General features: G+C 44.0%; 1 protein-coding gene across 5 annotated transcripts in view; it reads right to left on the minus strand.

Annotated features, from left to right (window-relative positions):
- The window catches only part of SHANK3 (SH3 and multiple ankyrin repeat domains 3), a 3,072,962-nt gene that overhangs the window by 208,741 nt on the left and 2,837,909 nt on the right, over positions 1-26,312 (minus strand). For 4 of the 5 annotated variants that reach the window (XM_069629466.1, XM_069629463.1, XM_069629465.1 and 1 more), the window contains one exon: positions 855-7,662. The exons of the other annotated variant lie outside the window; for it this stretch is intronic. In XM_069629466.1, the coding sequence (XP_069485567.1) occupies positions 7,119-7,662 (544 nt within the window). In that variant the 3' untranslated portion in view covers positions 855-7,118. Of the gene's footprint in view, positions 1-854; positions 7,663-26,312 lie in introns of those variants that run through there. 5 annotated transcript variants of the gene reach the window in all.

Genomic DNA, 26,312 nt, shown 5'->3' on the forward strand with positions numbered 1-26,312 from the left:
GTATCTTTCACGAGGCTGATGTTGGGCAGAATTCTCTGTGAGATGATGTTGGTGGTGTTACTCTGATCTGTTTATTAGTGATACATGTTCTGTAAGTTTGGTGTGAACAGGTTGTGCTCTGGGAATGATACTGAGGTAACGATTGCAGCAAGAGATGGGCTTTGCATAAACTGTGGTTTTTTAGGACACGTGTTATGTTGCCTTCTATCATTTTTGATACGGTATTGTGAGTCTTTATTTGTAGTTCAGAGAATGCTGCATAAAATACTTGTACTTTGTGAGGATGCTTTGGGGCTTGACATGGGTCGTGGATATACATGTTAACTTGGAGTATGATGGCCTAAGTGTTATGCACTGTGTAGCATTATAGCCTTTTTATATCTTAATTCTTGGATCTCTATCCTTTTCACATATTTTTATTGGAAAAAGTTGTCTACATCACTGTTAAACTGCTTTGAAAAATGTGCAGTTTTGCTAGAATCATGCTTTGAATGTGTTTTCCTGTCAGAAATCCGGATGCAATTATTTTGAAACTGGGAGTTCTAGAACACTCCAAACAGTTAATCACCATACGAGGAGGTTCGCATACCTTCTCATGTGGGATCAAAGAAAAAAAACCTGGTCTCATAAGGAAGTGCAGTGGCTTCGGTCAACAGTAGTAGCCTGAGTTTGGCAGGTTGTTTGCTTGGGGATATGTTCTGGGACTCTTCCCCCCAGGAAGTGCCCCAGTGACCCAGGAGGACACTGGACCACAAGGCACTGACTTTACTGGTATTTTACTCCCTTTCATACGCACAACAACAGTGCACACATGAGCAAACCTCATTTGATAACGCACAAATACGCCACCAGTGTATTTTTCGTAATATGAAATATTTATAAAGGTTAAGATGTAAGGGAAAGAGACAAGACCCCTGGAGGAAACTTGCATCTTCCCTCTTTTAGCACCAGATTATTTTATTCCATCACAGAGTTCTTTGCACGTGTCACCATGCCCCTCCACTGTGCCCCATGAACTTTGGGGAGGGAACCGGTACCCACCTTGGAAAACAGAAAATAAAATTACTAAGACATTCCATTTTCAAAATCCCATGCACGGCAGAAGTGCTTTTCAAGTGGCAATCAACATGTTTATGCACTTTTACCCTTACTTATACTTTGGAAGTAGGAAGGGGAATTTGGACGGAGTACCAGGTCCTACACCAATCCAAATCACCCAGTCTTCTTGCATGTGAAAACATAATAGCCAAATAATATGGCTAGCGTCCCTTTATGGTTTGCAGGTAGGAGTGGCAATTGTTACTTATTACAAGCTCTTTAACCTTGCTTGGTTTCTACAGTAAAACGCATTTAAGTAAGGTAAGCACAATCTCAAGTTAGACAACTCGACTGGGTTACACAGGCTTCTTCTGCCTCTGAAGGGATACATCATTTGGAGTTGATCTAACAAGTACAAATGCTGCACAGTTCTTTTCGGGAAGTAAGTAACGGTCTAAAGAGAACTTTGCAACCCTTTTCATTAATTTGACCAAACACTGCTGCTGCAAATTGTAAATAGGATAGAGAAAGAGGTGTCTTATAGTAAAGTGTTTCCTGGGATCTGTGGCGAGTGAGCCAGTTATATGCAACTGCCGTTTTTGGGCCATCAGATGGGATACATTACAATCTTTATATTGGAATCAGAAATGTTTTTCTCATGTAAACATCTATTTGATCATGGATAGGAAAGTCCTCTGCCCTCTAACGCCAAGACGTTTCTTTTATAGTGCGTAAAATCCTCTGACTTCAAAATCTTTGTTGTTTATTTTTATCCTTTTATGTTTAGTATTTATAAAGCATAACATGCAAAACCGAGGTGGTCTGTTGGCACTGGAGGTTGTAAAATTGCGGTGGGGGAGGAATTCATGTTGTAGTAAAAGGCAGGTTTTCATAGCTCAGTGGACGGACAGATGCTTGTTCATTTTCTTGATCGATAGGGAAGACAGTACCAAAGTCACAACGAAGAAGGCTTTTCCGGGGCGAATGTGTTAGTACGTTTTGAGGAGAGGAAAGAGGGGGATAACCTGTTAAGACATGATGTGTGATGCCGAGGGATTTAAAGTAATGTTCTTGTGGGTAGGAATGCAGTGGAGGGAAGATTGGGCAGGAGTGATGTGGTTGTCTCTCCTGAGGTGGAGCAAGAGAATTTTAAAGAGCTCATTGGAGGCGTTAAGGGCATAGCATATCCTTGCAGCAAGGTTTTTTTGTCTGCTCCTAATAAGGTTTTTTGGGTTTGAGGTGGGAGAGATAGGCAGTTTTGGCTGCAGAATGTAAAGGGTGCCATTTGCACTCCAGCTTAAGGAGCTGGTATTCACATTGCAGAAGCTGAGGTTTGAGCCATTTTGCTTGAAGTTTATTGGGGAGAATCTCATTTATTTTTTCGAAGGGCCAATTTTGTTCAGAGAGAAGGAGAGTTGTTGAGGTGGTACCAGAGAGCGGGATTATGAGTCAGGAGTGTGGAGGGAGTCAGAGAAACATACAAATGGAGGTTAGGGATTGAGCAGAGACTTTTATTCCCGGGTCTGGTGGTTAGGTAGGTAAGAGGACAGGGATGGACAGAAGAAGAGGAGGGGAGGTTAATGGGGAATAAGATGCTAAAATGGTCAGACCACAAAATGGGGTCAAAACAAGAGATTGCTAGAGAGTCAGTGGTGGGTAGCAGATTCAAAATGTGCCCTTAGATATTTATGGGTGTATTAACCATTAGTTTGAGGTCAAGCCAGGTTATGGAGGAAGGAGCTGGAACCTGGAAAATTAAGTTGGTCTGCCCAGAGATTGAAATCTCCTACTATGGAGAGGTTGGAATATAAAGCCAGGAGTTGGGTGATGTCAGTAAAGATGTCATTGAAAGTGAGCAGAGGCCCTTCTGCGTTCCATAGGTATACAAAGATATGGAATTTGTAATTGATGTGGTGGATCATTTTATCAGGAGACTTGCTGATGGGATGGAGAGGGTGAGATCAACAGCTGTGACATGGATAGATTAATAATTGGAGAAAGGCAAAGCTGCCTCCTGTACCAGAGGATCTGCTTTTGGGCATGATGTTGAATTCTGGCGGGATAATCTCATTGAGGATGGGGTTTGCAGGAATCAGTGAACCAGGTTACTTTCAGGTGGAAGATGTCCAGGTGGTAGAGAGAAAGGTGTTGAGGAGCATGCAACTCAATCGGTTGCTTATGAGTGATGAGGGGGAGCTTGGGTTAGGATGTAGAAAGATGAGGCCAGTGTGGTGAGGAGGTCTGGCTTCAAGCCAGAAACCTGGCTCTTAAGAGTTTTGATGAAGTGGGGCAGGGTATTTTAACTTGTGGGTTGGCTATTTGTAGGAGATGGGGTAGTTGGGTGGTACAGATGCGCTAGACTGAGGACATGTGGTGCGAAGAAGGCAGGTGAAGATCCCACGGCCTGGAACATAGGGCGAATTGTCTGGATATTGATGCTGGATGTCGGTCCAGAGTTGTGAAAGGAGCAATCTGTGATGATCTAGAGGACTGTTAAACAAGCAGGTTTTCAGATTCTCCAAGATACTGCTGAACCAGAAGAAAGCATTTAGGTTATTCCAAACGTTTGAACAAACTGGTGTTCCACAGGACTGTTCAGAGGTACTGGGCTCAACCTATTCCAGAAGATTACTTTACCTGCTTAAAGAAATGGGTGGTGACAGATAGACAAACGGAATAGGACAGCTGTAACCTAAAACAGAGTTCAGGTTATTCAAAAAAATTAAGCAGATTGTAGTGTTCCAGAGGACTCTTCAAAGGGACAGTACTCTGGGACCTAAGTGTTTATTGTCATTGGTGGTCATTATTTATTGAAGATATTGTTTTGGGGAATGGTCCTACTATTGCCTTTTGTACTAGCACCACCAGTTAATTTAGTTTGTCTTTGATATTGCATCCATGCCTACAATGCTTGGAAGCAGGGAAGACAGTGTTATAAATACTTTCCCAACATTTCTGGCTTCTGAAATCCAGCATAATTCCTTTTTGCTAGATGTGGGAATATACCATTGTCATTGAGTGCATGACATTGGATGGCAGCCAATTGTGTTACATATTGGCTGGAATTTATTCTCAGAGGAACAAGTCATTACAATTTGCTGTTTGCATTCGCATACCCGTCACAGCTCTTGCCTTTAACAACGCTCACAGGCAAGAGGTCACATTGCTTTCTATGGGCCTGAATGAGAAATAGGACCACGTTTTGATGCATTTAAAACTTTTGGCAATAGTGTGATTTCATAAACTGCCAGTGCCCCATATTGTAAAGGTTTGTAGATAGAAGACTCACTTTTAAAGGCCCATAACCACATTGACTGCAGGACGAATCAATTCTTTTTGCAGTCATCGGTCTGGTGGAAGTGCTTATTGTGACAAAGAACCACGTTAACTTGGAGCAGTTTTGCTACTACCTAACTCACATGATTGCACGTATTCTTACAAATACAGTTTTAAAAAAGCGTGACTCCTGTTTCTTTGCAGTAGATTTGCTGGCATTTGCTATCACAGTTTTTCTTAAGATTTCTGGAAATCTCTAACGGCTGATGCCATTTTGGCCATGCAGTGGCTAGCTAAATAAACTATAGGGGTCATTATAATTTTCGAGTAGCTTCTGCTGCATGTCACATATCCAGTGACTTCCATTCGCCTGTGTGATTGTGGAAGACCTAGTCTGAAATTATTTCAGACATCGGGAGAGATTCATGGTCCCATCAGTAGACGAAAATTAAGCATTTCCAAATAAAGGTACAATTGGATGCAACCCTAGTAGCCGCTCTCCTTAATTTCTTCATTGAGCAAGTGACTATAATACATCTGCGCTGACTGTCTGCAGGAAAAGGTTATTCCATGGGTATGTAAAACAAAAGCTGAAAGCTAAATTTGTAACCAAAACCTTTTGCAGCTGGCACGTTTCAAAGATTCCCCAGTGCTGGCTGCAAAAGCATCTGTGGAGCGCTAAGAAGTAAAGACATATTTTCTGTGATGTTATGGTAACAGCACATGCACAGCAATGCGCACATAAGCTAAATGTTACTATGGCATCACAGAAAACGTTTCTTGGGCATTCACACACTGCTGTTGATTTTGTGGCCCGTGCTGTAGAGGTACGTTGGCCCCAAAGAATTTTGTAATTTCGAATGTAGTACATTACATATTTAAATGTGTTTAATTTTTTTAGATTTGAGGCTATAGGAGGTTAAACACTCTTCAATCCATATTTCTTTTAAAATTTTTGAAGCAGCACACCATTAGTCTGACTGCCCCGTAAGTGCCCAAAATTGCAAAGGATTTCGAAGACAAGGAAGCACAGGAGACACCTCTTCCCTACCTAGCCGTCCAGCCCTGAAGGCGGGTGGACTCTCAGCAGGATCAGAGCTCAGTGTTTTATCAAGATTAATCACACGTTTTCCCAATTCTGGGAATTGGTAAATAGTAAAAAAAAATAGACTTCCTCCCCATATCATTTTCAGCAAGAGAAAACTGAAACCCCACCCACCCCTCCGACCCATGCCTTCCCAAACTCACTAGCATCGCAGGGAAATAAATCTTCCCATCAGTATTTTGTGAAGTCGATAGATAGAGGCTTTTAGTAGAATTGTAACAAAATTTGTTTGATATATATATATATATATATATATATGTGTAGATATAGATATATAGATATTTATTCTTTACCCTTTTTTTCAAATATATAAGCTGATTAGAAAGATGCAAATCTAACGAATGGAATTGAGTGCCAATGTTGATTGGAGAAGGCATGTAGCTTCACATTTCAATCTCAGCTAAACTATTTAAATACACAGATACCATATATTATAGATCTATTTGTCCCTTAACTAATAGTCTCCCTTCATTCCTACCATAACATTGGAATATCAACTGAAATAAATCTGTATGCATGTTGCCCCCTCCCACAGTCCCTGCATGCTAGTGTATGAAAAAACAGGGTTTCCAAGCACTCTCTCCAATTGACATACTTTGCAAGGAAATACCAGTCCTGCTTACAGCTTGAAGCAGCAGTACTTAAATACGAAAGTCAATGCTGGGGGCAATTCAGAACACCAATGCACATCATGTTTTCTCAGAATCCTGTGACATTTAACAGAAGAAGCCATTTTAAGTTTACAAAATCTCTTCTCAGCTAGATACTGTGGACTAAAGTACAAGATTGCCTTATGGAGAGTGAGTGAGAATATACCATGCAGTTTAGATTCCAATTAAATGGCCCATGGCTGCTTCATGTAGGATGCTGGAAGTGCCAACAGGTATGAACACATTATAAGTAACAGAAGAACCTGCATAAAGCAAAATACTTGTTAACACAAGAGTGTGGTCAGAATAGGCTTACATCCTAAACACCTCAAATTGTATGCATTTGGCATAGGAACAAGACAGACAAGAAAATTAATAGTTCCACAAAAACTACGTTTTGTTATGTGATGATCTTTGGTAGTACTGCTGCTTCAGTGTAAATTGGAACGGGTCCATTGAGTAAATTACGTGAATGTACATCACTGAACCTCTCCCTCACTTTCCCTCTCCCACATTGGACTAGCCAGCAAGTTGTTTTCGTCCCTCGGTGCTTCAATTTTGATGACATCTTTAAACTCTGGCAGGTTGATATCCTCTTGAGATTGTATTTCCTCTTGGGGAGCGGAGCTGGAGTCGGACGGATTTTAGAATAGTAGGAGGTCCTAGCATTAATATACTATCCCGAAATGGAAGGAGGGTGGTGGACATAACAAGCAGTTCAAAGTTGGACCATCGAAAACCATGGAAAAAGCAATGTCACCCACCCACCCCAAGGGAAACTGACTTATCCCATGCAACATTCTTGTTCCAGAGGGTGGGACCTGATCTGGCGAAGGGGCTTTCGGAGGTCAGAAACAGTGCGTGCGTGTCTGAGAGAGTGGACCAATTTGCGTTGGGTGTGAGAACTCACCTTCTCTTCCTTCATAGCACGGATCAAAATATAAATCTATCACTTTTTTCTTCCTTATTTAGAGATGTAGAAATAGAAATAAAAATGTTGAATCCTATTGTGAAGTGACCCATGGGAAAGTCACTTCGGGAGACACCGGTCAGCTGTCTGTTAGCTGCTTCAGGGCTCGTTCAATGTTCATCCGGTGCCCGACCCGTGTCACCCCAAGCTCCACAAAGTCCTCCTTTGTCAATGCTGGCAGGTGTGTCCCCTCAATCTCATTGTCTTCAAACTTATCACGATGCTCTGCCAGGTTGATGCTCTCCAGCCAGTCTCCCACATCATATTTGCTCCACAGGTGGAGGGGCTTCTGGACATAGGGTCGCGGTGGGTGTAGTGAGTGCAGGGAGGGTCCAGGAGATGGTGATGGAGAAGGAGATCGACTCCTCGCACTTACACTACGAACCACAAACCGCACCTCTTTAGGCTCGTGTGGGATGGAGAGGCTGGAAGATTTGAGAATGGTCTGTGGGGTCAGAGAGTAGGGGCGCACAGCGCCCAAGGCTTCTGTCCTTTCCGCACTGGGTTTCACTGGACTTGCTGAACGCCGGGTCATTGGGTAGCGGCTGCCAGGCCGGACGGTGTAGGTGGTCCCGTAGCTCCGCTGCGAAATAGTATGGAGCTCTCCTAAACTACTGAAAAGTCTGTTGATTGGAAGAGAGAGAAGACACGATTGACAAAAGCAATTTCAATGTTGAAAATACAAAATAAACAGTGGTTAAAGTGCTGTCAGAAGACAGTGATGTGCTTCACATGAGGCTGCAAAATTATATTTTGTCATTAAAAGCAATACAGTTTCAGGTTCATATTCTAGTGACACCAAAAAACACCAGATAATTGCATGGTTGATGACATGGTATAGTATGATACCGAGCTATCATATTATGACTAAAGAAATAAAATATACATATGTTTTGTGTCCACAACCCTTCAGCACCACCGTTTGCGACTTAAGACTGTTTGAGGACATTGACACAAGTTCCACCATCTTCCTACCATTTTCAGTCTTCAGATTCATTACGGATTGTACCATGGGTTTATCTGGTTGGAAGAGATTTTGTGCATTGCTTTTTTTTTTTAAAGAAAAGAATGATTGGCTACGAAATTTGATAAGATTTAGTGTAGCATTTAATAAAAGAAATCTCTATTGTGCAATCAAATAATGGAATACTGTTTACTGAGGGATCGTGTGCATTTACCTAATGCGAAAACAAAGTAATGTTGCCTATAGACACTGGCTTTGACTTGTTACTGCTCCAAGGAGTCAAATAAGGAGAAAAACATTAGGAGGGGAAATAAAGGGAAAGGGCCATCTACTACTCAAACAGATGGACCTTCAAACCTTTTCACAAGCGAGCTGTTGCAGTGTCAATATACACTTCCATCTAGAGTTGGCTGCATACTTCAAATCCCAAATGAGCCACACCTTTTATTGCCTTTTCTGGCGAACCTGTATGTGGCTAATTTCATTTTCAGCTGATCTGACTTGCTGAACTGGGGTGCACGAAAATAATTGTGTTTTAGGAGAGACAGTAAAGGTTTCTATTGACATCAGTATGTATTTGAGTTTCTGTGGAGGTGTGGCTAACCGTACAGCAACTTTCTGAGCCATCTGTAGTCTGGTTAGAATATGTGTAGTGAGGCCAGTGTAGAACGCATTTCTGTAGCCTAGGCATTCACTGTGGCTTTTGACACAAATGATTGATTCTCCCTGGGAACATACGGGTGTATCTTTATCAGCTTTGGCATTCTAAAGAAATTATTTCCCACCAGTGGACCTTTGACAGATTCACATACTTTGAACACTTTCTCTTTGTCAAGCTAGGAATAATCAGTAATAGGAAATGCAATAGCAACATGATTTTGATTGTATAGCCTACCCACCTCATTTTAATGGCCCTCATTACGACCCTGGCGGAGGTCCATGGTGCAATTTGCACCATGGACCATGGCGCAGAGCTGCCAACTCCGCCATGGGGGTTGGCGGACTTACCGCCCCATTCCGACCTTGGCGGGGCGGTAAGTCCCCAATCCCCATTTACCCTTCCCCATTCCCATTTTTGCCCCATAGGGTATAATGGGAGTGGGGAAGGCGTTAATTACGCCACCGTAGAATACGGTGGCGTAATTAACGAGGGGACCCGTAGCGCCATGGATTTTTCCGCCCGGAAAATCCGGGCGTAAAAATCACCATGGCGCTACGGAAAGTCCTAATCTGGCGGAGAGGTACGCCATGCATTACGCTGGCGTAAACCCCTCTCCGCCAGGGTCGTAATGAGGGCCAATGTCTTCTTTTCGGACCAATTAGTGAAGGGCTCTAGACTTGCGATTGCATGCAATATACAGTGCATTCTGTATAAACCTCTGATAAAGACATTCTCCATCATGAGAATAGCAATAATATTCATTCATTCAGTATTGATTAGCTCCGCCAACTATGAGTGGGATCTTGGAATAATGTTTTTATTAAAATTGTTAAATATGACCAGCAAGATCTTCATGTTGTGACCTTTACCATTGCACCTATCTGTCAACCCGTACGCCACACACCTTCCCTGCCACCCACGTTGGCCTGCAGCTCCTGAAAAACTTACGAAAGATCAAAGCTTGCCATTGCTTAAGACTCTCCAGTCGGAGGATCTCCAAATCACTGATCCAAGCGTGCTAGCCAACCTCTACTCAAAGACACTGACAATAGCCATTGACTCCATTGCCCCTCTAGCACCTCGAAAATGAAGCCCTATGCGCACATTAACTCGTGGTTCACACCAGATATTCAGCTGCTCCGCACCAAAAAAAGTGAAGCAGAGTCAAAATGGAAAAAATCACTCTCCGATGCACAGAAATTGCTATTCACTGTTGCAGCCAATCTATATTAAAAAGCCATCCTACGAGCCAAATCATGAACCTACAATACTAGAATCGAGAAGCCAAGTCTAATACTCGAGAGATTTTCTCTATCCTCAGAGATTTGGAAGACCTTTCCACCCCCCCCCTTCCAATATCACCAAAGACGAGGCATGGCGCACTAACATACAAAAGGCCCTCCTTGACACCCTTCATAACAGAATCCTCCTCAAACAAGCCCCTCTCAAAACACCTCTGCCCCACTGCTTAGCACCCGTCAAGATCTTCCCTTGTTCCACTTCATGAATGTCACTACGACTGAAGTTATCGCTATTTTAAAGGGCTTAAAACCTTCGAGATTCAAAGGTGACATTTGCCCAGCCTCCATTATAAAGGCCTTGGCCCCCTTTATCGCCATTTTCATTAATGCCTCCATTACTACTGGTCTAGTCCCTACTAGCCTTGAGGAAGCCTGGATACTCCCACTTCTTAAAAAACCTAACTTGGACCCAACTGTCCCGAACAACTATCGAACCATCACTACCGACTCTTTCCTCCTGAAAATCTTAGACAGGGCAGCTTACACTCAAATCCAGTATTACCTGGAAGCCAACCACATACTGTGAATCCGACAGTCTGGGTTTCGACCAGGCCACGGAACAGAATCGACCCTGCTGGACTTGAAGAACCAGCTCCATGACATCAGGGACTAGGGAAAGCCAGCCCTCCTCCTACTCCTAGATCTCTCGGCAGCTTTCGATCTGGTTGACAATAATATCCTCTGCCATTACCTTATACCTCTGCAGTCTATTTCTCACCCGAGGCCACAACCCGGACTGCCTGCTTTCTGGAAGAAAGAACGGTCAGAGTGTTTGCTAACAATGCCTGTGCCTCGCCAGTCCCGGGTACCAAGGATCTTGCGTATGCCCCATCCTCTATAACATCTTCACCAAACCTCAGTTAGACCCCTTCGTTATATCACATACCAATTCTGTGGATGTCACTCAAATCCCTTCTCAGGCAGTTACAAAGAAGACTCTGACACCCTAAACACTGCTTACCTGACCATCCATGCCTGGATGGCTACAGACCAACTCTGTCTGAATGATGAAAAGATCCTTCTTGTAGGGCCACCTTTGGTGATCAAGAAGTTGAACCCTTGTTATGCCTCCTTCAAACATTGATGGTATCCCGATCCCCGTCTCCCCTTCAACGAAAACATTGGGAGTCTATCTAGATGCCACTCTTTGCCTTACCCAACAAGTGAACGCCATTGCCTCATCTGTTGCCTGCACGACAAAACTGATTAACACTTCCAGATCTTTTCTTTCACCTGACAGTTGCCTTACCATTGCACAAGAAGTGATTGGTTCAAAGTTGGACTACTGTAATGCTCTGTTCATAGGCACCTCAGCACGCAACATCCACAAACTGCAGGTTAGCCAGAATAACGCTCTCCGAGCTGCGCGCATCATTCCCAAAGCAGATCACAGCTCTACTGCCAGAAGAAATGCGCACTGGCTTTCGATAAGAGAACTGATTATGTTCAAAACTCTATCGATCACACACAGATGCCTCTCGAACTTTGCTCCACCCTTCCTCACACAGAAAGTCCAATCTGCTAGACCTACCAGATCAGCATATGCCCACTGCCTTGTCCAAACAAAATTCAAACTGATTAAAGCTGGCGGATCTAATTTCCCCTGCACAGCAGCCAAACACTGGCACTCGCTACCTCCTGCTCTGCGAGCCAAACAATCCTATTGGGAATTCAGGAGCGCCCTAAAACCCGGCTGTTCGCCTAACCCGAGTCTTCCACATTTACTTGGAGTAACCTGTTATGTAAAAGCCTCAAGATGCCCCAGGGCTTTGCTTGCTTTATAAATTAATAAATAAATAAATTAGATTTATAAACGTTTTTAAAAATAATGTGTGTGTGCGTATGTATTTTAACTATCTGGCTTTCCTTTCATTTGTACACAAAGAAGACTCGATAAGGACTCATTTATGCTGCTTTTGTACTGATACAGCACCAACTGTACCCTAGAAAAATATAAGACAGGGAAACAGATAGGCGGTGTGACAAAGTCACATTGGACAGACCAGTTGGGCAGTTGGGGAGGGCCAGGATACTCTGGGGCCAGTAGCAACCACAGAATGTAATTTAATGCCTGTCGGGAGAATGCAGGGGCTGTCGAACCATTATTCAACATGCCCCACACTCCAGACAGTTCATAGGCGTGTTCTTCCCCCACAACGCCAAAATCCAGCAGCGATTGCCCACTCCATTGCTTTCAAGGGAGCCCCCACTTCAGGTTTCTGGGAACAGGGAGCTAGGTACACCCTGATCGGGGATCTGTAGTCAGGACACCCCCAGACTGAACTTCTGGAAATGTTAGGAGGCAGGAGCATATTCATAACAGCCAAATCATGCGGGGGTCTGCAACCTTTGCATCTCTAGATGTTTTGGACTAAAACTTCCACCAGTCTTAGTAAGCATAGTCAATGGTGAGAGATCATGGGAGTAGTCGTCCAAAACATCTGGAGAGCCGAAGGTTGCAGACCCTGGAAGTTTGACTAACCCTCACTAAATTAGTGTTTTCCTTGCGCTTATGCACTGTTATAATGACATGTACCTCTGTTAAGTTAGAGCATCTTCTGGTTAGACCCCATATGCCTTACTCCTACCTATGTAATTTACACCAATAAATGATTATTTTCACCCAACCAGTTCATCACTAGTCTTCCGTTGAGCTTTTAATCTTTGACAGCAGGCATCTGTAAACAGAGTGGGCGTGAGGTGGCAGCTGTCATAAAATTGTAATGTGCACCTTTAAGATTCAGATGTATCCTGAAGCTCTGCACTTTCAAAGTGTATACTAAATTAGTATTCCTGCTGCTAATTAGTTCCTGAAATTATTACACCTGAACAAAAATAGTATTAGAAAATCATCAACAAATCTGAGACATACTGCTGCACTGATACAAGTGTAAGATCAACATATCTTTTTAATGATTGAATAAGGAGAAAATACACATGGCATTTATTTACAGTACTCTGTTCCTTGGGATCATATGACCATTATTATTCAATTCCCTCTTACATGGGATCCATCATTCCCAGGATTACATAGATAATGACTCATCCACAACAACAATCAGTTAATATACTGCAGCCAGGAAAAAAAAGGATTTGTTGGTATGTTTTCAATCATAAATGTTGGCAATGCACACTAATGCCCCTCTGGATCATCTGGAGTTGTGTTACACTCCACAAACAACAACTTTTAACTCCCCTGCCTGTACGCCTATCCCAGTGACCTAATTCTCAGTTATATAAAATAAGTCTTTAGACACTCATTATACTGGGCTCTAATGTCTGGAACTGAAATGTTGACAAAAAAAGCTAGTTGTATGAATCCTGAGCTTTCTAGTGACATCCCATCACAGTGCTTAAAATTCCCCATATGCAGAAATCCTGAAGGGGAAAGGAGGGCAGACAGAATCAATTGCATGTGACCCCCTGCGTAAAGATCACTGTACCAGCATAAAGAACGGGGAAGAACTATGAAACAATTTTGGTAGTTTTTTCCATCATGGTAGAAATACTGGGAGCGAGCATCTGTATTCAAGTGGCTGCTCCCTTGCTTGTGATCCAACCTAAAGTCAAAACCATGGAGGATATGGAACACTCCAGGAGTTTGGGGTTTTCTCCTTTCATCTGCACAAGCCAGTTTAAGGGTCTGTGGTTTGTCAGAACAGTGAAACAATTCCTAAACAAATATGGTCCTATCTTGCGCATTGTCCACAGCACAGAAAAACACCCACTCCAGCCTAGCTTTTCTGTCTTGGGTTAGGGTATCTACTAACGAAAGCAACAGGATGATCCTACCCATGCGAACTGAGTTGGGCCAACACCATTCCTATGCCTTCTTTGGAAGCTTTGGCCTGTACAATAAATTCCTGTTCATATTGAGCACCTTGGCAGTGCAGAGTTCTCTACAGTGAGTGAAGTCTCTTAACAAGGAGGAGTTAAGTCAACCATGTTGTGCATTCAGAGGTGAAACCATGCCCTTTAACAAAATATCTCTTAATAGCCAGTGATGCCAACGGTCTAGGCCTTGGGAGGTTCCCAATCCAAAACAGACCAGACTTTCACCTGGACTAGCTGTATCCTATGACTGCCACCTGGTGGCCGAGATAGACTACACAGCCCAGCTCCCAATTTGTTCAAACGATCATCCGCTCATGGTATGGGAGTGGGCATCTCTGTTGGTGGCAGTATTAAGTTCCCTTTCATTTACACAGATCCTCATCTCTGTGGAGGTTTCTTTTGCTACTAGTGTCACCAGACTGCACCAGGAGCTACAGACAGACTCAATTACCTTGAGTGCCAGCATCTTGGTGACTTCACCCTATGAGCAAGTACATACCCTTGGACCGATGAAAAGATGTATTACAAATACAATGAACCTCATTCATATTAGCACCAGGCAATGCTTGTTGCTGCCACATCAGATTGCACAGACAAAATGAAAGTACTGACTTGGGACATTCAGACAGCCTTAGGTTACTAGGGCAAGGTGTTCCATTCAATGCCAATGGATTTCACTAGTGTGGACTGGTCTTCACAATGAGCTGTTCATCTGTGCCTGAAGCCATCATACGGGTTGAGACCTACACTCCTCGCCCAAGGAGGATGCACCCAGAAAGATGCTAGCAGCTCCCTATTTCACTTGGTACTGGTTAGTCATGTAATGCACCAATGACATGAGTATAAATAAAGGACAAATTCCCAGAGACAAAGTAGTCCATTGTTTTAGATATGGCGGGAATAGTGCCTAGTAAGTGTCTTTCGACGTTGTGGGGTCAATTGTCTGGAGCGCATTACAGGAGTGCGTCTGGAGGACGGGGAAAGTTAGTTTGGGTGAGAATGGGTTAATGCTAGTATGCTGTTTGTTTGTCTTGCAACACCAACTTTAATAAACACTTGGCCATCCCATAAAGAGAAATTTAGACTTATTTTTTTCTGACATTTGGAGATAACTCAGACTTATCGCGCAACGTGGTACGTCTCCGGACCGGAAGACTTCCCCTCAGAACATAAACGTAAATGCTTTAAAACACCATTTACCACCAATGCTCGGGACAAAGTTGAAAATGGTGTGTGTGCAACAAACCCAACCTCTGTGGAGGTTTGTCAAAACAGACACAGTTCAATTGTGAAACAATTCAAAGCGGAATTCTGAAGACAATGTAAAACAACTAAGAGGCAACAGATAAGATTTTTCATGTGTGAACAGCAATCAATGTGCTGTGAATTCGGGGAGTAGTATGTCTACACCAGGTGTTTCGGCCGTTTAGAATTGGGCTAAATGAGCCTCATCTTTGGGACGGCCATCATCAGGACAAGGTTCTGTACACAGGACGTCTAAGCTATGTAGCAATTGATAGGCACTGTATTAGAGATCCATACGCCACACTGGGCTGGTCTCTAGGTACTCCTTTCACCGAATAACTACAGGTGAAAAGGTCCAATGTGTTGTAAAGCGGTCAGCCATCAAAGGTATGGCTTTGGTGGTGGGCCAGATAGGCTGTCAAAAGGCTGCGTGCAGAGAGCGGGGCATCTTCGAGTGATCTTCACCCGAGCATTGGTGGTAAATGATGTTTTAAAGCATTAACGTTTATGTTCTGTTATGGTCCAACAAACCATTGATGATGTCTATTCTCTCTCTGTAAATTGTGTTGTTGTGTTTTTGACTCATGCAATTACAACATAAAAAATCCTCTAGAGATCTTTCTCTATGATAACAATTTCGAAGAGTCATTTTTTCAAACCAATTGTGGGAGCCCTTCGTGTATGAGTACCCTTGAACCTATTCATTGGTGTATTTTGTTTCGGATAAATTAATGCTCCTGTGCCCCCAGATAGTTGAATGGAAAACAGAAACTGAACATGGAATCGGCAGAAGACGTAGTTAAATTTTTCACAAGTTTGCGCTCTCTGGCAAGATGGGGCCAGCGACCAGCAGGGAAAGGGACAAAAGCAGCCGGAGAAGATCAGCCGCTTGTGGCAATAAAGATCCAGCCCGCCAAGCCCTCTGCATCTGCAATGCCTGGATATAGAAATATGGGGACACAAAGGGGGCACCATTGTCTGATGCACCTCTCTCCTTTACTGTCTGTGATGACGGAGTCACTGTGCACAGAAGAGACTCATGGGTGCTCCAAGCGCCTCTTTGATAAATGCTAGTAGGAAATTAACTGGACGGGGGTGGGCAGCAACAGCCCAACTTGTCAATTTACATGTCCAATGGACTCCAGGTGAGCTGCGGAACCAGGCTAAAGTGTTCCCAAATATCGGAGACGAACTGCAGAAGTTTATAGAAGAGTTCAGCACTGCTATACAGTGCAATAATCCTTGGGCAGATATGAACCATGGAGGTAGTAATGCCACCAGAGGTAAGGCAGCAAGGGAAAGAATAGCCAATGCTATTCCTGAGGTCTGCCCCTGAAAAACCGATTTGGATAAGAAAGTGAATTGTAAAAAGAATAGAGGCAAATCTCCTGCAGGCATCCTAGGCCAACTGAAAGTGGTGTTCTAAACATTTCGGCATTACTTAATCCAATGAAACTGCACAAGAAGCTATAGTGAACTCCTTTGTAGCTGGGCTATTGCCCAAGGTACATGCACAGTTTGTGCATAGGAAGGCAGACTAGACCCTTAGCACAGTTAATGGTGGTTGTGAACTACTGTGTAGTGTGCCAAAAACAGAAACAGGGGAACTTTGAGGGATTAATGACCCTCCAGATAGGAATGGTACAGGGACAGATGCAAAGAGCGCAGAATACTGTTCGAAGGGGGGACAAGGGAAGACCACAGAACCGGGGGAAAAAGAGGAGGTCTGCCTCCCGGACAGATGGGACAGCCAGGGCCATTGGGGAGACAATGGCGGGGCAACAAGATCAACAAGATCAACAGAGACTCTGGGGACAATAGGGAAAAGGAGGACAGCAGGTGCAGGAGAGACAAAGACAGCCAGGACCTTGACAAGGACCACCAACAAACCAATTGTTTTGCAGCTATCTTAAACAAGAGGTACACTGATAAAATGAATGCCCTTAGAGACCACAAATACCATACTTTCAGAGCAAGCACAGAATAATAATCTGAATTCTCTTTCTGGTAACCCTGCTTGCTTTCCTGAAACCAACCAGAAGCCTCCCTCCTCCTTTCCAAATTTGAATGCTCTGATGTTTGCCACTGGACCGCCCATATTCCCCCAGAGTAACCAAGACCTGCTTTGATTATGATGGAATGGTGAGATCTCTATGGATCCACTGTTCCCAATTGGCCGATATGGCCCGTATGGGCATTGCAATGTGAAGGAAATATCAGTACATTGTTTGGTAGACACTGGGGCAAGTAAATCAGCCCTATGCATGTACCACTTCCGGAATGTACTGGTATCCACCCCATATTGTAAAAGCAGTAGGTATCTCTATGCTCCTGTCATACACTCAGCCACAGAGCCTCTCACCATCACATTAGGACCTATAACTGACGCACATGCCTTTTTGGTAAGACCCTTAGTCCCAGTTAACTTATTATTACTATATACGCTTAGTTGCACCATCTGTTGCATGCCAGATGGGTCAGTAATAAGTGTCCATCAATGCTAATGCCGAGGCAGTCCTGGCAACACTCCAAACAGATCCAGAGGAGGAATCTTCAGGTGAGGGAGAATGGTCAGATGATCTGAAGGATTTGATTAATTCCATACCTGCCTCCCTGGTCAGCACATGCCAATGAGGTAGGATACATTTACACAGCAGAAACAGTTAGGCTAAAGTACTGAATTCCTCAGTATCCCCTAACCCCAGAAACAGGGCAAGGAATCACCCCCGTTATTGAGGCACTTCAAAGACAAGATTTAATCGTTCCTACAAAAATCTGGGAAAGACCACCTACTGTTTCGCCGAAGATTTAAGAGCTGTGAATGCTATGGTCATTCCCTCATTTTTAATAGTACCAGTCTGCAAAACATTTCAAAGTAGTGGACTTATGATCAGCATTTTTCTCAGTCCCTCATACCGAAAGACGGCCAATACCTATTCACATAGGGGAAAGCAGTACACCTGGATGTGTTTGTCCCAAAGCTACTCTGAATCCCCCAATCTTTACTCCCAACAGTTAAAGAAAGACCTAGATGACAAAGTTCCCAGGTGGATCAGGTCTGGTGCAGTATGTGAATGATTTATTGACTGCTTCCCCATCATACAAGGCCTGTAAACGGGAGACACAGGTTTTATTGACTGCCCTTGATGAGAAGGGACATAAAGTATCCAAGACTAAAATACAGCTATTTAGACAAATGGTGCATTATTTGGGACACAACATAACCTAAGGGCTCTTACTGATATCTCCTTCTAGGAAGGAGGCAGTGCACAAGATCCCGAAACCCCAGACAATTAATCCCCTACAACATTACACTTGAGGGAACACCATAGAATCCTTACAGTGGACTCCTGAGGATGAAGAAACTTTTGGGAAGCTAAAGAATAGTTTAGTCAGTTCACCTGTGCTGGGACTTCCTGATTACAAGAAAGAGCACTGGGCGGGTTTACATTATACTGTCATGAAAGAAATGGATTTCCCATTGTTGTCCTGGCACAGAAACACGGCATACACCATAAGCAGATAGGTTACTACTGACAAGCATTTGACTTGGTTGCTGCGGTAATGCCACCTTGCCTAAGATCAGTCGCAGCTGCCACACTAGCGGTAGAAGAGTGTGATAAATATTGTGCTGGGGTTTCTCTTGAGGTTGCACTGTCCCATTCAGTTGTTTTCCCCATTGCTGAAAATTAAAATACATCTTTTGTCTAAATCCTGTGCTAGCAAGGATGAGATTTTTCTCTTGAATTCCACCATTGTCACCCTAACCAGATATTCAGTACTGAATCTGGCGTGTCTACTCCCTACCCCGGAAGATGGGGAATTGCACAATACTGAACCTCACGATTGTGCAACTTTCACTAATTGCCTGCTAACACCTCTAACAGACCTCACTGATACACCCCTACCCAAGGTAGATCTGACCTATTTTGTTGATGGATATTGTTACAGAGACCTGAATAGGAAATTGGTTGCGGGGTATAATAATAATAAAATAATTTAGCATTTATATAGCGCTATGAACCCAGATGTATCTGAGCACTGCTTATTATTACCCACGTTGTGTGGTGCTCATTTATCGACCTCGGAAAGATGAAAGGCTGAGTTTGGCCCTGACAGGATTCGAACCTGCGTCAGCAGGCTCTGCACAGATGTCAAAGCAAGCTCTCTACTCGCTGTGCTATAAGACCGGCTATGTGGTGTGTGAGCCTGGGGAGGAGGTGGAAAGTCTAAAGTTACTTCAGGTCACCGCTACTCAGGTGGCAGAACTCTGAGCATTAACAACAGCATGCAGGCTAGCCGCGCAGCAGTCTGTCAGCATACATACCCACTTGCGTTACGTCTTTGGGGTAGTCCAGAACTTGGGTCAACTCCGGAAGCAGTGGGGATTTCTGACATTGACAGGAGCCCCTATTAGGAACAGTCAGTATGTAAAGGCCCACATAGATGCTATCATGCTGTTTGAAAAAATAGCCATTCTGAAGTGTACTGTACACCACCCCTTAGAGCAAGCCACCACACTAGCAGCAATACTAGACCCTTAAGACGAATACAACCTCCCTGTCAAGACCAGTTTATCCCCTCCACGTACAAAATAATGGAAGATCTGTCCTAGGTACAAGAAAAGGCTCCCTCTATCGAAAAAGGCAATTGGATAAGAAAGGGCTATTGATAACATTTTGATTCTCTGTGGTGAGATGACCATGGTTGATTAGTGGCACACTAAATATTACTGTTGTATCTCATGATGCATCATGGACCAGCCCATGTGGGTAAAGAAGAAATGGTTATGTGACTGAAAGGTCCTGGTTTGAACCAGATTTCTCTAAAATGGGCAATGAATATTGTAAGTCGTGCACTGTCTCCAAAATATTGTGGCGTAAACTGTATCAGCCACCCTCCTCCTTATGGCTGGTTTGTAGGTCTTCAACAAATATAATTCATCCAGCTTCCTTGTTGTAATGAATGGCAATATCCCCCTGTTATCTTAGATGTGTTCTCTGGGTGGGGTGGAGGCTTACCCCTACAGAAGAGAGGATGTCATGTCAGTTGTAAAAATACTTGTGAGGGACGTTGTGCCAAGATCTGGAGTGCTGGTTTGCATCAACAGCAAACAGGGTTCCCATTTCATAAAGAGTCTGGTGAAATCACTGTCCACCCAGAACATACATCACAATTGCCCCAACCACCATAAATCCCCACAAAAAGTGGAGAGACTTAATGGAGTGATTACAAATAAATGGGCTCAACTCTGCCAAGAGACTGTATTGAAATGGCCCAAAGCCCTTTGCCTCATACTATTCAGCATGCGAATAATAGCAAACATAAACACTGGCTTCAGCCCTTATGAAGTGCTGTATGGTAGACCTATGTGATTACCTTTGTCCCCACCTGAATAAGCTGTTGATGACAACCTGCACCTTACTGATAACAGATTACTAGGGTATGTGAAGTCCTGAATATCTTCTCTTAGTTCTGTTCACAACCAGGCTAAGGCAGTGTTGCCCAAAGAACCACTTGTAGCTGAACATCCTCTGCAACCAGGCGATGTGGTCTTTGTGAAGATGCTTTGTCTGGAAGGAGCTACTGCAAGTGTTTCTGGTATCTAGCGTTGCTCTAAAGCAGGGCACCCAGACCTGGGATCATGTGACACAGTGCAAGTGGGCTGCACCACCAATATCCCGGAAATGAAGAAAATGTTTCTTCTGTATGTTCTCTCTGTTATACTCTCTCTCCAAATCTCATATAATGTCTGTAATACCTCTTCTGAACTGATGCAGTCTCATAACCCTATCTCGCAGAAAGAATCACACCGAAAGCCTCCATCAGACCCACCAGAGCTCACCGCACCAACATGATTGATGTCCCCACGTTTCAAAGATCCAGGGCGGGAGGAACCAGCTTCCAACACCTCGCACCAAAAAACTGGAACTCCCTACCTACCTCACTAAGGAACGAAAAATCATACCATACCTTCCGTAAAAACCTCAAAACCCTCCTATTCCGCTAAAGTCTGCCACATTCACTCTCATGCTTGCATTGTATCCACAGCATAGCATAACCTTTAAGCTCAATGTTTATTACCAATGTGAAATGTACTATGTAACTCGGTTACATCTGTAAACACATTCCTATGCTTGTGTTCATGACTAAGTCTGCTGTAACAGCGCCACGATGCCCCAGGGCAGTTCTGTGCGCTTTATAAATGCAAATAAATAAATAAATAAATAAATAAATAACCTTACGAACATAGTAATCACCTCAGAGGTCAAGAGTTGGCCATGGCACAAGAAAAGGTTTGGGTCTTTTGGCAAGGAGGTACATGTGGGACTTGGGAATGTGGGTTAGAGATGTGGTTCGGGTTCCTCCCAAGATCTATGATGTGCCCCCACAGTATTGCTACCTATCCATGCAAAGCCCTCCCAAATTAGTGTCAGATGACTACCTTTGGGCTCTGATTACAGCCCTTAAATCTGGCCCCAAATATCGATGATAAATTAACCAGTGTAGAACTGGTTGTAAAACCTACTCCAGCACCTGAAATATTCCCTGAACCATCTCATAGTTCTGATTTATGGCTGTTTTCCATTCTAGATTGGGAAGAAAAGAAGTCCTGAAGATCATTTACTGGTATAGTTATCAAATAAATATGACAGTAGCGTTGAGAGAACAGGGGGCCACTGATGACTAAAGGGTAGTTTTGGAAAATATTACATTAACTCCATGGAAACATTTTCTGCTGACTACATTGGACTCTAGAAATAACACTGAGGTGAGAGGTTTATTCCAAAAGTACCCATGCTATATACCAGTATTATGTAGACTTAGGCACTCAAACCTGTACCCTCATACTGTAGCTTGTGTTCCCAACTTTGAGGTAATTGAATTTATAAGAAACTGCAATGCGTAGTCAGTCTCTCTGGTACGATACTGTAATCGGGATAGGTCTGGATTTCGGTATGTTGTTCTGAACGATACTCTAGCTACTTTGACTTTTACTGCTCCTCTGTCTATGTTTCAGATCACTGCTCAGTTCCCCAACTGCAGTTAGGGGGCCAGAGTCCTTTTCCAAAAGCAGGAGGAGGATTTACACAAAGGAAGACAGAAAAGGGAAGTAGCAGTGCGCTGTTGAGCGGCACCAAGCATGGCGGCCTAACCTGAGGGCTCCGGAGCCCGATGTAAATCCTGTGACTCCTAACCCGAGTACCGCCTTCCACTCAATCCAGCCGCGTCTGTCCTGTGACAGTGTGGAGCAGTGTTAGTTGCGCTCCTGGACCGATTGGGATGCCACACAACATGCAGCCGCATTTGCCATCTGGGCTCGGACAGAACTGGTGACACGCCAGTTCCTGCATGGGCAGTGGAAAACAGGAGAGCATGCGACTCGTCGCAGCCAGGGGACATGCCGTTTTTCGCTAACCACAGCAGGCGAAGTTGTGGAAGAACGAGCCCCAGACCCGGTGCTCGAGCAATGGCCTGCAGTTGACAAGGAGGGCGGGTGCACTGCTACATATGGGACGTCTTGTGTCTGCGCACTGCATGAGGAGCGGGTATAACGCCTGCTCAGCGGTTGGCTATATTGAAGGGCACCACTGCTGTGGGAAACAGCAAGCTGCGGCTCTAGTGCAGGTGAGGCTATACGTACCATAACTCTGCTATTTTGGAGGGTCAGATCCCTACCTACCTTTTCTGAAGTATGTGCATTTCCCTCCTGACATCCACTGGGTGGATACAGTATCTGCTGGCTTCTGGGAGTTCCATGGTCAGTGAGACGCCCCTAATAATACCCATTAGGATTCTCTGATTCACCCTTTCCTGTGGGATTGTTATTTGAGGATGCTTTCATATTGCCAGTGCCTTGTGGTGCCTTTATGCTGTACTAGGGGTGGGTACCCTCAATCCTGGAGGCACAACTCAGTGCTATGAGGGTGGCAGGGATGAAATGTGGGCCTATGGACTCCTACACCAGCACTCCTACTAAAGACCCTCCTGAGATGACATTGGCATGTAACAGCACAGGGAGCACTACAATCGACACTAACTAGTTGGACCTGATCATGGCTGCGATGCAAAATGTGTTTGCAGCTGTAAACTCCACACTGGATGACATAGGAGCCAATATCAACTCCTTGCAAACTAAGCTGGATAGAAAAAGTGGAAGCATAACACAAGCAGAAACGAGAATCAGTACCCTAGAAGACAACATGGAACTGCATGATAACGATATTGGGGTCCTTAAGAAGGAACTGAAGGCAATCCCACTGAAGTGTGATGGCCTTGAGTTGAATTCACAGCGGAATAACGTCTGTGTTGCCGGGGTTCCTGAGAATGCAGCTAAAGGTCCTATGGAGCAGTTTGTGGAGGAGGTATCAATGTCAATACTAGGGGAGATCCTCAGTTCTCCTCACAATTTCTAGTTGAGAGAGCCAATTGAGAGCTGATGCCTGCCCCTAAACTGGTGGCACCGCCTTGAATGATTATCGCAGGACTATTTATAGGGACAGACACTTGATCCACAAGATGGCAAGGGAGCGTAGAACACTGCAATTAGAGGATGGCAAAGTGTTTATCTACTCTGATTTCTTGGCCGGTGTTCAGGCAACCCGGAAGACCTTCGACTCGATCAAACGCCTACTGTGGGAATGCTATGTTCCCTATGCCATGTTGTTTCCCGTAACCGAATACAAAGTGGGGGTCGGGCGCATTTCTTTGACACACCTACTGAGGCACTTTTATATATTGAAGCATATAATCTGCTGAAACCCTCTGGGGTCCCTGACAGTTTACCTCGAGATACAACTTCAAGGCTGGTCTACAGGACTCTGAAACACACGTGTTCCTACCATCATAAGGGACAATTATCTTGGTTTAAAAAGGTGAAGCTCGGTTCATGTATATAATGCAGAATATCAGGCAGCCTGATGATCATCGAGCTTGCTTGTGTGAGAAACCAGAAGATGTCTCACCCATTAGTCCCGGGGATCTGTCATCCAGGTGGCCAGGACACGGCCATCGCTTTTGAATCCAGTCCCTGGGGTTGGACCAATGCGGGTGTATCTCCTGGGTGAGGGGTCTTCGGGGAGTAGGAGCGGGCCACCGGATGGTTAGACGTGGTGTCCCCTTCCTTGTAACACCTTTACCCCATCCTACCACATAGGTAATTTAGGCACTCAATCCCCTGCCCCTTTTACAATACAAACACTTTCTCGCGGACAGCTAACACCCGAGTGGTATACCTGACATGTCCCAATACGATGGTCAGGCGAGGTCAGGCAATTACTGACCAGCACACACACTTGACTTCCATTACACTTCCTCACACGGATAAAAGGCGGAGTATGACAGCACACTCTGAGCGAGGCAAAACACCCAGGGAAATGGCAGTTCCAAGATGGCAGCTTAACAAGAGGAGAAAGGCCGTGAAACAGAAGGGGATTGCAAGGAGGGAAGTTTCCTTGACCTTTTCAACAAAGAGCCGCTGCTTTCATGAGCCCTCAAGATTGGAAAGCGTAAGACCAAGAAAACAAGATGACGAATAGTGTATTGTGTGTCAGAGGTATCCGGGGCCCCACTGTGTCGATAATGAAGATGGGGAGAGTCACCAGCTGTCGTGTTACTGTCCTTGGCTCCAACAACAAAGCAACGCTGCAGTGAAATCAACAAAGCCGGTGAGTTGGGGAGATCGATACAAGACCGATCTATGTTGAACCCAAGGTTGCAAGCAGGAACATTGTATAGCGAGCACTGGAACGAACATTGTTTGAAACACGTGTGATAACCAACCCGAGTAAAGGTGAACTGCAGATGAGTGATTGAACTTTGAAACCAAGATACAATACCTTTGACAGTGTTCTGGCACTGCGTGTGTGCTCAATCGAAGGTCTCTGTAAGGTACCCAGCTTAGAGATGACAAAAGTGAAAGAGTGGCAAAAGATTGTGAATCAAAGTGGTCCTGCGATGTGTCAAGCAAAATCCCACACACAATCAAAAGTCTTCGATGCTTGATAAAGTAAAGAATATTTATGGCAAAGAAGATAAAGTTGGTCCCAGCCCGGCAGAAAGAGATCAATTGAAAGCTTTGGGTAAAAGCACATTTGTGTTAAAGTAGATAAATTGGTCCGAGCCCGGCGGAGGGAGACTGATTGAAGGTTTTGTGTCAAGTGGATCTGAGCCCGGCAGAGGGGCATCTGGGCTGAACAGTGAATCACACAAGAAATTGGATACGTAAAAATCCCGAGAACATTGTATTAAAGTGGATCTGAGCCCGGCAGAGGGGGATCCGAGGTGAATAATAAATTACCTTAAAAAATGGAGTATATGTGAAATACAAAAGGAAAGGAACTTTATTGTTTGTTTATTGCAAAAGGCCCTCTGAAAGAAGAGACTTTGAATAGCAAAGAGACTGTGGTACAGAAGGCCACGATGTTGAATTTTTGAACTACACCCTTGTGCTAGAGAAGCCAGACACTGTGCTAAACTTGAGTGTGCCACCTTGTCCCGTGCTGAAATTGTGGGGAAGGGAAGCCTATGGCTTAAATATCCTCACATATGATTTCTTGAACACTTTTCTTTTGTATAAAATTTTTTCCCACACTATTTGTTTTAGAGGTAAGGATTGGCAATACATTTATTAGTATAGGCCCTTTTATCTTGACAAGATATCACTAGAACTGTGTTATTATAATTTGATAGTCGTAGCTTGCTCCCATCTTTAAATTTGGGATTAGATAGGCATTTTTCAAACCCTTATTGAAGTTCAATAAACACTTTTCAACTGTGGTCACTTGTGTCTGTCTTACTGTTGATACCATGCCTTCCTTACATATGGTGTCAGGTGTGGGATGTGATTCATTTGGTAAACAATGAGAATCCATGCTGAGAATCGTTGTACCATCAAAGGGGAAAATAGAATCGCTGAGCTCCTTGACTCTGACCGCATATCCACTCTTAAAGAGGTTTTGCTCTCCCAGCTGCACGTCCCAACTGGTCAACAAGATTTGTTTTTTAAAACCCAGTTGTTATTAGATACCCTTCCACTGTCCCACTATAACATCCAACAGTGGGATTGACTAATCTTAAAAACACAGCAAGCACACACCTTCATTAGACCTAGAGCTCTAAATCCCCCTTGTTCTGAACCTTTTTTTTTCAGTGCCAAATTAACTTTGGTCCCTGGTCCATCAGGTTTAGAAACCAATCTGTCTTGCTCTTTCCTTGCGGCAGAATCCGACTCGGAGGGAGTCGAAACCTGTTTCTTTTCCAATTCAG

The sequence above is a fragment of the Ambystoma mexicanum genome, chromosome 12, assembly GCF_040938575.1.
Source record: "Ambystoma mexicanum isolate Mex_15411 chromosome 12, UKY_AmexF1_1, whole genome shotgun sequence".
Classification (NCBI taxonomy): Eukaryota; Metazoa; Chordata; class Amphibia; order Caudata; family Ambystomatidae; genus Ambystoma; species Ambystoma mexicanum.